The 14,182-nt window shown below is 53.2% G+C and overlaps 4 protein-coding genes across 4 annotated transcripts; 2 read left to right on the forward strand and 2 right to left on the reverse strand.

The window, feature by feature from the left end:
* Positions 1-2,762: 2,762 nt before the first annotated feature.
* Positions 2,763-4,091, forward strand: N7459_007161 (PQ-loop repeat-containing protein; the record flags this gene model as incomplete). Its single annotated transcript, XM_056946329.1, has 1 exon — positions 2,763-4,091. One exon carries the CDS (start codon positions 2,763-2,765, stop codon positions 4,089-4,091), a length of 1,329 nt encoding a protein of 442 aa, XP_056798328.1.
* A 542-nt stretch (positions 4,092-4,633) lies between these two features.
* Positions 4,634-6,659, reverse strand: N7459_007162 (DUF4246 domain-containing protein; the record flags this gene model as incomplete). Its single annotated transcript, XM_056946330.1, has 5 exons — positions 4,634-5,236; positions 5,314-6,273; positions 6,326-6,404; positions 6,468-6,529; positions 6,585-6,659. 5 exons carry the CDS (start codon positions 6,657-6,659, stop codon positions 4,634-4,636), a joined length of 1,779 nt encoding a protein of 592 aa, XP_056798329.1.
* A 1,044-nt stretch (positions 6,660-7,703) lies between these two features.
* lcb2 (putative serine palmitoyltransferase 2) lies at positions 7,704-9,740 on the reverse strand (the record flags this gene model as incomplete). The annotated part of the gene is made up of 1 exon (XM_056946331.1): positions 7,704-9,740. The coding sequence occupies one exon, from the start codon at positions 9,738-9,740 to the stop codon at positions 7,704-7,706; it is 2,037 nt and encodes a 678-aa protein (XP_056798330.1).
* Positions 9,741-11,667: 1,927 nt separating this feature from the next.
* On the forward strand, positions 11,668-13,804 carry N7459_007164 (acetoacetate--CoA ligase family protein; the record flags this gene model as incomplete). Its single annotated transcript, XM_056946332.1, has 2 exons — positions 11,668-11,895; positions 11,954-13,804. 2 exons carry the CDS (start codon positions 11,668-11,670, stop codon positions 13,802-13,804), a joined length of 2,079 nt encoding a protein of 692 aa, XP_056798331.1.
* Between the last annotated feature and the right edge of the window lie 378 nt (positions 13,805-14,182).

The following is a 14,182-nucleotide window of genomic DNA, read 5'->3' on the forward strand; positions in this document are numbered from 1 at the left end:
CATGGACTGGGAGGATAGTCTTATTTTTGTGCGCTGTGAGAAAGTCGTAGTCATGATGATTGATATCAATAACGATAAAGGTTCGTTCACTCCAAACGTCAATGACGAGAAAGAGAATCCGAGAGTTACTTTCCCACTCAGGGAAAAACCTCGCTGACGACTTTGTTGGCGGAGGCACGATAGTCTTGAGCATCCAGACTGTGAGTTTTCAGTTTAATGACGATCCGTTTGGCGTCGTCATTCCGGAAGATCTCTTTCCGTATATCAGAGAGGTCCGCCGTGAATGCCATCGAATTGCAAGGTTTATGGTCAGGTCAAAGGATGAGATATGTCTGAGGTATTAAAAACGTCTGGAAGGGAAAAAGGAATTGTGCATGCAAGGAGAAGACATTGCGAGCCCTCTCAAGGTTGTTTGAGCGATAACTACGCTAAACCTAAGTAAGTTATACCAGCGCCCCTTTGTTAGAGCCGCACCTAGGGAAGGCAGTGTATGCTACCTAGGTACGAAGCAAGGGATGTAATAGTAAGATTTCAGGGAAGAAGGCCTAAGTCCCTCCTGCGGTTTCAAATGCACTTGATATAAGATAGGTTAACCTGAGTTCATCCCCACTCTATATTTCGCTTGCTTCCCTTGTTAGACCCTGTTAACTACACATAGACAGTAACTGTGCTCCTCTATAGCAAATAGCCAGAACTAAGGAAAGCTATCTTCTGAACTGGGAGGAGGACTGGCATAGTAGTGCTGTTTGCATTTTCCAGGCCATATAATCGTGAAATTCTGGTGGGGTTCGGTTATGGTCATTTCACAGTTGCCTCGGTCACATAGCCTGGTCTTGAAGGCGCGCAACAGGCAGCCACAACCTGAGTAATCCTTGTCAGCTTGATATGATAGGTTGTATCACGATGCAATTACAGAGAGCACAACCAGGATATGGGAGAATTCGATTGCGGATTGGGTTCTCAGCAGGAGCAAATTCAGCAAACGAGATGTATTCAAGAAGCTCTTGAGTTGCCATCACTCAAACATGATTCTTGACTTTTCATTCTTTATCATAACTCTAACCTGGAGAGGAATGATTATCTCGCCGCTTCCGTGCGTCACATATATAGGTTTATCTTGTTCGCTTCGGAACCTTACTTCGGCGCAGTTGAGAAAGTATAGGACTCTTGGAAAATCCTGAGCTTGGATGGGAGTGACTGGGTATGATCTATATTTCTCGAGAGTAGTCACATCCTCGCTAGATAGATCTTTCCTAGTTTCGCTCTGCAATAGTTCAGAATGCCCTCTTCTGGACTCCTCGCCCAGCGACGTACCGGGGATTGTTCTGTGACAGAATCTATCATAGTCGGCAAAATGAGTGGGCCGTGAAGATTGGGGCAACGAAGGAATTCTCTTGAGTCGACACTTCGAATATTCTCGAATCGTAGGTGTTGTTTGGGTTTGTCACCGAAGCTTGGAGGCGAGGAAAAGAAAGATTGAACGTAGATGTAGTGAGTCCGAGTTGATTCCCGGTATCAATTATATACCTAGGTATGTTGCAAGTGACGTTACGGGCTTTCAGGGAGATGAGGTGGGATCAACAGGAGGTTAGGCGTCGAAGTTGCCCAACTCCATATCTCTATCACGCGGCCGACTCATGAGTTTCGGCATTGTATTATTTCTTTCAAAATGCACTAAACCGGTTTCAATATAGGAGGACTCGTGTACTCGCAGCCCTACGCGTCTGCAAGCAGTATGCCAACCCTGGAAGAAAATGAGAACCCCAACATCCATCGGGAAAAGCCACTAGAGTCTTTCTTTGTCCTCCAGGCTCGATCTATAGGATTTCACCGGAATGACAATTTCTCCCCATGTATTGCTAATAGGCGACGTTGCGGGAAGAGAGGATAATATCCGTAGATATTGTCAATGGGTGCCTGAGTTCTTATACTACTTATACAAGTAGGACTTATAGTCCTGGCTAGATAACGGGAGTACACCATCAGTGAGCTATGATGGCTCATAGTAGGAACCGTGAGAGTGGGGATCTTCTCATATTCGGTCAACAAGGCGCTCCTCCTGCGTTTTCCCGTGAGACTCGCCCTGGTTGAGAGTTGTCGATCTAGGGCCTTTACTGGGTGCAAACCGAACCCTAGCATGCTCTCAGCCTTGGCCCTGGCCAACGTTGGATTGGAGAAGAGACAGAATGAGGAATACTCGGACGACGTGGCGACTGGCCTGATGGGTGCAGCTTGTATCCTGGCGGTTGCGGTGATGCTGTAGACAGCATCACGGGGAGTGACGCTGACAAGCCCGCATGGGGGATTGTACTGTCTGGCCTTGAGGGAATGGCAAGAATCGAGGAAATCGAAGATGTGTAAAATGAAAACAGATCAAGTCGAGCCAGTGACATAGAGATGATTTACATGATAACTCGTCTAATCATCAACGATAAAGGCGGGCCAATCCTGGCGGGCGCCGATAGTGCTTATCGCGTGACTCAATGATAGGAATGATCCTCGTGATGTAGGCATTGCTGGGAAAAAGCAACGTCCTTCTCCTCTTTTCCCTTCTCTCTCTCCCTCTCCCTCTCTTCCCTCTTACATCTCTTCCTCTCTCTTCCCTTCCCATACGCGGCCAGACTGGATTTGCTGCACTCTCCAACTGGCCCATCCCGCGCTGTAACCCTCCCTTCCCCGGATCGACCCTCCCCACCACACTCGTTCGACCGCCAGGCGCCATCCTTGTGGACACGCTTCTCCTCCGAATTGCACCCTAGACTATGCCTCCTCCGTTGTTATACAACCTCGTCTCCGGGTCTCTACCCGATCACTGTGAACCGACATCGCCATTTCTGACCGCGATTTCCTCGCATCTCCACATCTGCCTCCCCACACCTCTGGCGCTGATCTCCTCCGTTCTCGGAACGCTCAGTATCGTCTCATGGCTGTTCGCCCAACTACCGCAGATCTACAAGAACTACCAGGTGCAGTCGACCTCGGGATTGTCCATCTTCTTTCTGGTGATCTGGTGTCTCGGAGACGCGAGTAACCTGCTCGGCGCGCTCTTCACTCGCCAGGCGGGATGGCAGGTCGTCGTCGCTAGCTACTACGTCTTGGTCGATATCACTCTGGTCGCCCAGTTCTTCTGGTATACACACTACAAGACCCGACGGTACGAGGGGTATATCGAGGTCCCCCATTCGGATGATTCCGATGCTCGCGGCGGTGTTCTACAGGGCGTGCCGCTATCGGGCAACGAGGAAACCCACCAGCCACCGGCCCCGGTGGACATGACGCTGAAAAAGAGTGAAGTTCAAGATATGGGTGTTCAGACCGGATCAACGCTCAACTCATCCGCTGGACGCATGCATTCCTATGGCAACGAGAAATGGAGCGCCCCGCGCCGAACAGTGCGAATGAGCAGCAGCGCAAACAGCCCGCCTTTCGCGCTTCCCCGGACGATGCTGATCGCTTCGCTCGTATGTGCCGTTCTGGCTAATGCGGCTCCCACCGAAGCCAACCCCGCCCCCCACCCGCCTATCTTCGATGCGCCTCGCGAGACCATCATTGAGGTTGTGGGCCGCATCTTCTCTTGGATGTCCACACTGCTGTATCTCGGCTCGCGGCCGCCGCAGCTTTTCAAGAACTATCGCCGTAAGAGCACCGAAGGTCTCTCCCCTTTGCTCTTTATGGCTGCCTTCTGCGGAAACCTGTTCTACTCGTCGTCGCTGGCCACCAACCCCAACGCCTGGTCCGATTTCCCACCGTACGGCGGTGGCGGCTGGGCTGATGAACACGGCAACGATCGCTGGGAATGGATCGGCCGCGCAATCCCCTTCTTCCTTGGCGCATTCGGTGTGCTGGGACTAGATGGTTTCATGGGCGTGCAGTTCCTCATGTACGGGCCCCAAGACGACGACGAGAGTCTCGACGGCACAGAGGACAGCGACCCCAAGCGTGGCCGCAGCAAGTGGAGACGCGTTCGCGGCTGGATGCGTGGCTGGATTCCGTCGACCTCACCTCCCCCCGGTGAACGCGAGCGGGCGACCACACCGCAGGAAGATCAGGCTCTCCTTGGTTCGGATCACGGACGGTACGGTACTGTCTAATAGCGATTGCGCTTGTACCTTGTGCCTTCTACTTGTGAGCTTTTCCGCCCGCCGTATAGAGGCAGGTATGATACATTATGACTTGATGATTTTCGGTTACAACCGATTTCCATTTTTCCATCGCATGGGCGTTTCCTGTTTCTTATTCTTTTACTATCGCTATACCTCGAACTATCCGGGCCCTGGTTATCTCATGCATTTCGGGGGTCATATATGCGCTTGGCGTTTTGGGCTCAGAGGGGGCAGGTTGGATAGATGGCATTCCTGCATCTACAGCTGAAGTCTCTGGCTATCTTGTTTGGGCGTCCATTGTTATACCTGGTTACATCCATACATGCATCACCATCACCATCACCATCACCATCATCATTATCATTATCATCATTATCATTATCATCATTATCATTATCATTATCATTATCGTTGTCATTGTCATTGATGAACTTATAGTGATACCGGCTTGTTATCTTAGTAGTTGGCAAGCTTCTAGTCAGTGTGGAAGTGAATCAGGTCATCGATTCCTAACAAGGCCCTGCCTTCGCTCAGTGCTCGCAGAGGCTAAAGTCGCCCGTTTGAAAGCTCTCATTCTGAGCCTCAGACTTCGCACTACGCTCCTCCATCAGCTCTAGCCGAAACCTCTTCGCCTCATCCATAGAAATCAAAGGATCCGAAACCTTCTCGCCGACCATCTGTTGCAACTCCACCGGCAGCCTCTCCGCCAGCATCCCCTGCACAAGCTCCCTCTTCTCCCTCCCCCAATCCTCCCGCTGCGGCGGGACATTCGCCGTCGAGATAACCCGCCGGTGCGGATCGACCAGGAACAGCGCGAGAATCTTGCGATGGCCCGCCTTGGACCGGTCGGCCAGCGCGAACGGCGCCACGCGGTGCTGCAGGATATTCGGGAAAGTGAGCAGCCGGCCCTCGCGACACACGACGCTGCCGAGATCCTGCGTGACCAGCGTGCTCCCCCGGCCGGTGGTGTCGGGGTCGAATCCGTACACCTTCTGCAGGAAGTCGTGCCGGTCCTGCTCGTAGCGGATTTCGTACATGCCCTCTACGTCGGCGCGTTGCCGGAAGGCGAGACTGCTCTCAGTGATATTCGCACTGTCGTAGTAGTAGATGGCTGTTGCGCAGATACGTTCATTCTGGACCGGGTGAGTATCTTGGATTGCAACCAGTCCGGTAGACTCAAGATGCACTCGTGCTGGAAAGGCGGGCTTACCATTTGACCCTCAATGTGCCAGCTTCCTCCCGCATACTCCGGTTTCTCGGGGGTCAATTCGATATTGGCCAGTTTGACGATGACCTGGAGCCTCGCGGCGCCAAAGGCGTTGCGCAGGTTGATTTCGAGTTCTGGATCGATCTCTGGGGGCTGGAACGCTTTCGGCTCGGGGAGAATGACCCGCTGGGTAGACTGCCAGACGTCCCGACGCCTGCGATACTCGTCGTCGTCAAAATTCTCTCGGTCCTCCCACTGCGGCTCTGGGTCAGGATGCTCGTGGTACCGGACGCGGTCGAACTGCATACGCGGACTGGTGTTTTTGGAGCCAGTCAGAGTTCGATTCCACAGAGGAATGGCGCAGCCAATGATTCTCTCGAGAACGCCGTATAGCGGGCGATGCTGCGTGGGGTGGAGGTTATTGATGTACGAAACGATGCGGCACCGGGACTCGGCGTCGTCGCCCTCGAACTGCACGTCGCAGGGAAGCCATTGGAATTTCGTGCTGTAGGGCTGAAATTCCAGGCCGAAGTCGTGTGTTGCTGTTGAAGGTTCCTCGGGGATGCGGAGGACGTCACCCAGCCCGATACTGCCGATGCAGTCATCCAGACCAATCGTCCCTTCGGGGAGAATGCGTGTTCGGCCATAGACGAGGGGAAACAGTGACGGGTGCACCAAGTCCACGACCTTCTCGTCCGAGCCTGGGTGGTAGTCTTTCTGCTCCTCGGGGACATCCTCCAACGGTGCCACCGCGTCTTTCAGGGCTTGCTGCAGATCCGCGGGCACGGCCGAATCAGACTTGACGACGCCAATGTCAAAGGCCGTGACGAATTGGTCTTTCGGGAAGAGGCCAGCCTTCCACTGTAGTTCCTTGATGATGTTGTCCATCATTGTGGGCGAGACGTCCATCCCGCTCTGAGAGATTTCCGTGCGCCATTTCGACACGATCTCTTCGTCAAAGACCTATCCCGGATGAGCAGGGGCCATTACCGCAGGATGACATCCGTTGGATTACCTTTTTCTCCCATTCGGGCTTGTCGGTGATGGTGTTCATCACGCGCATCATGAGAATCTCCCGGAAAATATTGTGGTGTCTGGAAAGCCGTCGTCAACGTTTCTTTTTCTTGCATGCGACTCAATACACTTGCGGCACGCACGCAATCTCGCTGTCTGGATGCAGCGCATGTGGAAAGTGCTCCAGCAGCGTGTCCGCCATAAACTATAAGGCCATCAACAGGGTCTCCAGCAGGCAATCTTCCAACAGGGGACCTTACATCCGGCACATAGTCCAGGTCCAGCGTATACCCCGGCAATGCGTCTTGGATGTCCGAACTCTGTGACCCGGGCATTTCTGGTGGTGTGAGTAGCTGTCTTCTCCCCGAAGCAAGCACGAGGTGGTGTCTCGCTTATATACGCCGGTGGAGAGTCTGGAGGACCCTGAATTGTCGGTGTCCTTGGCGACCCAGGCAGTCATCCAGCACTAGTCGACGGACTAGCCCGCTCTGGAATCAGCAATTCACCACTTTCTGGTCTGGACGTCTCATCGCCGGTTGGTGCCTGTCTCGGGCGTGGTTCAGGGCCGGGGCTGGCCTGGACTAGTGGCGACATGGGAGTCGATGCCTAAAATACCAAGTATATGAGGGTGCTCGCTATTGAATGTGCCCTAATATAGACATTGCCAATGATTCATCTAATTATAAACAGAGTATTTTCAAACAGACGGCATCAGCCAGCCAGGATCCCAGCCAGCCCATTTCAGGAGAAAAGGAGGAAGGGGGAGGTACTGCAGAGTGCCATCCCATCTGTATAGCCCAATGTGTGGCAGAAGTGGTCCTCGCCACCATCGTGGGAACGGTGGCAGAAGCAACCGAACAAAAGAGAAATGAAAAGCCAGCCTGTGCTCTGGATGCAAAATAGGAACAAGCAGGGCATTAGTAGGCAGTACTTTAGACAAGGTAAAAGTAACAGAGAAAAGAACAGAGCATGGACTCAAAAGGGCATTTGCAAAAGACGGGAGAACAACTCTGGAAGAACCAGAATTGGATCATAGGAGAAACGGGGGCATATTCATTCGTTGCTTGTTCGAATAATTCATGACCGTGGGGTTCTTTTTGTTTTTTTTTCTTGGAAGGCCCCTTTGCTCTGATCCCCAGTACCGATCACTCCTTGCATTAACCGCGTCACGACAGGAAGAAGCAAAAGTCGGTGTACACCATCAAGCAAGAAAGCTCGAGCAAAAGATAGAAGAAGGGCATGGGGGACTAATAGACCGGGACACGGCGTGACCAGCACCAACCGGGCTCGTGGGCGTAAAAGACTCGGGCCGCATGACTCAGTCTCAAGAATGCATGAAGTTTCCAAGGTAGCATGACATAATGGAGAGGAAAGTCAATCTAGTACAGAGGAGACTTGACATCCTGGACTCCGCGTCGGATCACATCCTCAACGCGCCACCGGGGAGGAATGAGGTTAGCAGTGCGCTTGCGGTGCCACTCCTTCTCCATCTCGGGCGGGGGAGCCGGTTCTTCCGAGGCAGGCAGAGCGCCGCCCGCAATACCAGTAGAGAACTTCAGTTGCAGAACGTTGCCAATCTCGTCGCACGCAGACAGAACCCGGTCAAGATCTTCCTTGGTGTGAGCGGCTGAAACGCAGAAACGAGCACGCGAAGAGACCAGAGGTGTGGCGGGATACCCGACGACGACCACGGAGATCTTACGCCGGAGCATCTCATGTGAAAAAGCGGGCATCTTGGCTGGGTTGAAGAGGAGAACGGGAATGATCGGCGAGTCGTCGTGGCCGTATACTATAAAGCCAAGACGCTTCAGGCCGAGACGGAGGTATCGGGAGTTGAACGCCAATCGTTGCAGCCGCTCCTCACCTTGGCCAGGGACGAGGTCACCCTTGATAATACGAAGGGCGGAGGCAATCTGAGAAAGAACAGCGGGAGCAGGAGACTCTCCGTAGAAGATACCGGAGTTGGTGGCACGGAGTTTATCGACCATGGCCTTGTCTGCGGCGATGTATCCACCATTGGCACCGAAGGACTTGGTAAGCGTACCCATCAAAACGTCCACTTCCGCGGTGTCGATACTGAAGTAATCACATACACCCCGGCCCATGGGACCAATGGCCCCGATGGAATGAGCCTCGTCAACGAAGAGGTGGAACTTGTACCGTTGCTTCAGCGCGACAAGGCCGGGAAGGTTACACATGGATCCTTCCATCGAGTAAAGACCTTCCACGACCACCAAGATCTTCTTCCAGGGTCGGTGAGTGCGGGGCTGTCCTTGAGAGATGGCTTCACGGAGCTTGATCTCCAGATCTCTCATGTCATTGTGCTTGAACATGGCAATCGAGGCCCCGGAAAGACGAGCACCGAAACGAATGGACGCGTGATTCAGTTCATCAGAGATGATGAGGCAGCCCTTGGAAACGAGAGCGGGGAAAATGGTTGCGTTGGTGCCGAATCCCATGGAGAACACCATCGACGCTTCTTTGCCCACGAACTTGGCAACCAAATCCTCGACTTCGACATGGAGGTCTTGCGTACCGGCCTCCGCGCGAGTGCTAGGAGTAGCAATGCCGTACTTCCGAACTGATTCCTCTGCAATATCTGCACAGGGTCCTTCGGACTGAGCGAATCCGAGATAGTTGTAGGAGCTCAGGTTCAGCGTATCCGTGGTAGTACCCGTCAGGTAGAAGTGGTGGTTGTGATCATCCGTGGCACGGTCGATGAGGGTGATGGTCCGGCCGGGAACGCCGGTGACGGGACGCTCGAAGCAATCGTTGATGCGCAGCTTGAGACGGCGCACATAGAAGTTATCGAAATCGCTGTTGAGCGCACCGTATCCGTTGCGGGGCTTCAGGTGCCGATAGTTCTCTTCGCGGAAACGCTTGCCAAAGAAATCACGAACGTGTCCAAAAGCAATTAGAATTAGGTAGCTGATGTACGTAGTAAGCAAGTAATAATACGGCGGCTCGTCCATCACCGGCTCCGGGAAGACACCGCCAGGGTGTCGACTGGAGTACCGATGGCTCGGATGACCGATGGGACCGAATTGAGCATGCTGCTTGGCCAGTCGGCGAGCCTCCTCTGGGGACGGGGGCTGGAACAGCGTGGTCGGCATTTCGTCCATGTTGAGGTTGTCAGCCGTGGCGGTGGAAAGAGAGATCGTCGGTAAGGACAGTGATGCCGAGCTAATCGGCGGAGAAGATGAGGTATTAGGATTTGCACCGGTCGACGGGGGAGTCGCCTGTGCAGGCTGAGGCTCAGCCTTGGACTTGGGCGAGACCGAGAAGAGCTGGGCCAGGCGATGAGACTTGACCGAGGGCGCCTTGATGGCGATTCCGCCCTTACCCGAGGAAGGCGAAAAGGAGGGGGAGTTGGAAGAGGTGTCGTTGGAGGAGTTGTTGCTGAACCGACGAGGCATCGCAAGGAGGAAGCGGCGAACGGGGGGTTCGGGACGGTTCGGCAGGATTTTACCGTCGGAGAGGGAGAGGAGCGCGTTGATCTGTTCACGCGTCCAGGACCGACGATTCACACAGAGTACCTCCAAAAGAGATAACAAGACGATTGGCGGTTGGCGGTGTATCCTCTATCGAGTTTCCCAAGTATGTCGAAGCTAACAGCAACCGGAGGTGGTCTGCGGAGGGCACGGCCGGGTATGTCAGTTGATAATCCTCAGGAGGACAAGTGCGGAGCAAGTCAATGGCAGATTGGACAACAGAGGTGCACCAGAAGCAAAAGGGAAAAGAGGCACAAGAACCCTTGGAGCGAAGGATTCTACGATCAGACGTACTCGGGGCTGATGGCGTCGCAGTTGGATCCGAAGACCTCCGGTGAGGCTTTGCGGGCTTGTGGCTTTGCACACGTGAGATGGGGCGGCAGAGTCAAGGACAAGGGGCCGGTAGCCCAAGAATCCAAGGAAAAGCGAAGCACCGGTATCCCTCAGCAACGGAGGTTTTGCGATGGTGAAGGAGGAAGAAGGAGAAGGGGCGTAAATAACGGCGTTCCTAGTTGAATCATCATGCACGAGTCCGCCTCCTGGTAATCTATGGTAATATATGGTAACATGTGTATTCCTCGTAATCAATGCCTGGTCTCGATGGTCACAGTGGTAATCCCCATCCTGCGGGAGGAGATGGCTGGGACGCCGATTCTGGAATTTGATTCGATAATAGGGAGCGGGACGTGTTATTTACCAGCTGTAATACCACCCACCGAGCCGTTTTTTTCTCTTTTCTCCTTTTCCCTTCTTTTCCGCAGTTACAGTCGTTACCACTGCGAGTTACTAAGAGGCCCACTGTCCAACCTGAAACTGGGAACTGGGAACTTGGAACCAGAGCTCTGCATAAATTTTCCGTCCGTATAGAGCATGGCCTGTGTATTCCGATGCACCTCTAGGTCTGCGTCTGCATCTGCATCTGTAGTTGCCGTCACCTTTACCCACTCACCTTCGGCAAGCTAAGCTGCCCCTGACTGCATAACCGTGGATGTCACCCCCGCCTGCACTCAAATGATGAAGCGCCCTAGCTGTACTCTTTCGGTCCGGAGGTCCGTGGTGGCGTTTAAGTATATTTGCCATCCAAATGTCCTGGAGACGTGGTGTTCTAAGTGCGAGTATTCGTTACCTACTGACTCGCCTCTCCGGCTGGGGTATAGTCAGTTATGTAGTTATAGTGGTTAGTTAACTAGTTAACTAGTTATCAATTGGGCGATGATGTCGACAGTGATTCTTCCCCACCCAGCAGAGTCTCGTTACCTCGCTGACTCGTCGAGATGCTACATGAACTGCTGTGAACGGTCGAGGTCGCGACCATGTGGTGGCCTCAGGCAGCGCATGTCACTTCCGCATTCCGCATAGCATCTCCATTCGGAGCCGAATGGCGCCTAAGAAAAGTGACGTGGTATAAGGTGAAGTGGAGACGATTCGAGACGAGAACGAGCTCTTATTTAGACCCAAGTCGAGCCTGATTGCGATCCTGATATCATCCCCACTGCTCTCTCTATATACCCGCAGCCGCGGAATCAGCGGCAAACTACCCGCCCTCTATTCCGCCCCGCGATCCCTTGTTGGGGTGAATTGCATTGTGTGACTTGCCTCTTGCATGTGCAAGTGACATCCCAACATCTGCAAATTTGCCCTTCGTCAAGCGACCGCCCAGCTATCGTCAAAAATCGTGGCAAAACTGCTTCAACCGCGACACCGTTCCATACATCGGTCACTCTAGACGCCCCTGCCATAGGTTGCACTGGCGCACGTTGCTTCGCTCTTCTTCTTTTCTCCTTTTGGACTTTGCTGCGATCAGCGCCGGCATTGCAAGTCGGAGTGCCAATTGAACTAGGTCGCTCAGACCATGCCGCACATTGACGAAAGTGTGACTACGGAGGCGAAGGAGCTCTGGCGTCCTTCGTCTCCCGAGACAACGCAGATCCACGACTTCATGACCAAGGTAAACAACAAGTACGGTCAGTCATTAAGCGATTATAATGCTCTGTGGGAATGGAGTGTCTCGCAGCCAGCCCAGTTCTGGGAGGAGATCTGGCACTATACACACATCAAGGCCCACCAGCCGTACAAGCAAGTAGGTCTGCCTAATCTTCAGACTGAGGTGAGGTGCGCATGTTGATAGATTGGCCCAGGTTCTCGAGTCTGACAAGGTGATGTTTCCACGTCCGCCATTCTTCCAAGGCAGCACTCTGAACTTTGCCGAGAATCTCCTGTACCCGGCCAATGCGCCAGATGAGAATGCTATTGCAGTGATCGGGGTCACAGAAGCGGACCGCGAGTTCATCTCATGGAAGGAGTTGCGAGAACGCGTGCGAAAATCTGCCAATGCCCTGAAGGAGGCTGGTCTCCAGGCTGGCGATCGCGTAGCGGGCTTTGTCGGCAACCATGCCAATGCTGTCGTGGCGATGCTGGCTGCAGCTTCGATCGGCGCCTACTGGACGGGTGTCTCCCCTGATACCGGTGTCCATGCAGTCCTCGAGCGTCTCAAGCAGATCGAACCAAAAATCCTCTTTGCAGACAGCGCTTCGCTCTACAACGGCAAGTCGCATGGCTCCCACGCCAAGGTGCGTGAGATTGTTTCGGAGCTCTCTCACCTGCAGTACTTGGTGGTGTTTGAAACTGCCAAGCCTCTTGACTTTGATTTTGATCAGGTTCGTCCAAAAAATGGGAAAGCAGTCGCCTATGCTGAATTCCAGGCCGCCGTTCGTGATGAAGCCGCACCTTTGGAATTTGCAAGTTTGGGACCTGACCACCCGGTGTATATTCTCTACTCGTCGGGTACAACGGGAGCACCGAAGCCTATCGTGCATGGGTCTTTGGGTACGTTGCTGCAACACAAGAAGGAGCATTTGCTTCACTGCGAGATCCGGCCTGGTGATCGGTTATTCTACTTCACAACGGTTACCTGGATGATGTGGCACTGGCTTGTTTCCGGACTAGCGAGCGGTGCTACAATCATCTTGTACGATGGTTCGCCATTTCGACCATTTGATGCCGAAGGCGGAAAGGGGGAGATGGCGATGCCACGACTAATTGAGGAGCTGCAAATTACTCACTTTGGTACCTCGGCGAAGTATCTCTCCATGCTGGAGCAAGCGGCCTTGAACCCGCGCAAGCATTTGCACCGGCCAGTTTCTCTCAATACTTTAAAGGCCATTTTCAGCACCGGCTCCCCGCTGGCTCCCTCGACATTTGAGTATATCTACAACTCTATTCACCCCGACATCATGTTGGGTTCAATTACTGGCGGAACGGATATTTTGTCTTTGTTCTGCTCCGGGTGCCCAGTACTGCCTGTTTACAAGGGTGAGATTCAATGTCGCTCTCTGGGAATGGCTGTTTCGGTGTTCAACTATGCCGGGAAAGATATCAGTGCTTCCGGAGAACCCGGAGATCTTGTCTGTACAGCCCCGTTCCCCGCACAGCCAGTCATGTTCTGGCCTCCCGGCCCGGAAGGTCTGGAGAAATATTGCAAGAGCTACTTTGACATGTTCGGCCCATCAATCTGGCATCACGGAGACTTCGTACGCCTGAACCCGCAAACTGGCGGTGTGATCATGTTGGGCCGCAGCGACGGCGTTCTCAAACCATCCGGTGTCCGTTTCGGCAGTGCTGAGATTTACAACGTGCTGCTCAAACACTTTGCCGATGAAGTTGAAGATTCTTTGTGTGTTGGCCGCCGGCGCGAAGGCGTCGATTCTGATGAGACTGTCGTCCTGTTTGTGAAGCTTGTTCCTGGTTGCCCTTCGAACATATCCGACCTTGCGGCTCGTATCCAGGCTATCATTCGCAAGGAGCTCAGCCCCCGTCATGTTCCTGGAATTATCGATGCCTGTCCAGAGATTCCGGTGACATCCAATGGCAAGAAAGTGGAGAATGCAGTCAAGCAGATCCTGTGTGGGCTCAACATTAAGATCGGTACGAGTGTTGCTAATGCTTCTTGTCTCGATTGGTATCGCAACTGGGCTTCTGAGCACTCGTGAAAGCACTTTTCAGATAGACGAACGAAGGAGTAATTTCAAGTTGAAAATGGACGATTTCTTTCTTTTAAACCTATCGTCATGATCCTAGGTTGTTCGATCTGCTCTTTTTCCTCTTCTTCACCCATCATTTGAAGTATATGGAAAGCATGGAAATATAGTTTCATTTTGCGATCCTAAGGGGGTTACAAGCCGACGGAGGTCAAGAACCCCCCTCGTGGGTAGTATCATGTTCATTGCGGGACAGACGAGGGAGAAGAGAGGAAGAAAGGACTACGGACTGAAACTATCTACACTGAGCACAATTGGGGCTGCCTAGCCACTCAGGCATCCCCGTCAAGTTTCACTTGTATACGACCTTCAGAAAACAGAGTCGATACT

Source organism: Penicillium hispanicum, assembly GCF_028827665.1.
Source record: "Penicillium hispanicum strain IBT 35686 chromosome Unknown utg000006l_segment0_segment0, whole genome shotgun sequence".
NCBI classification, from domain to species: Eukaryota; Fungi; Ascomycota; class Eurotiomycetes; order Eurotiales; family Aspergillaceae; genus Penicillium; species Penicillium hispanicum.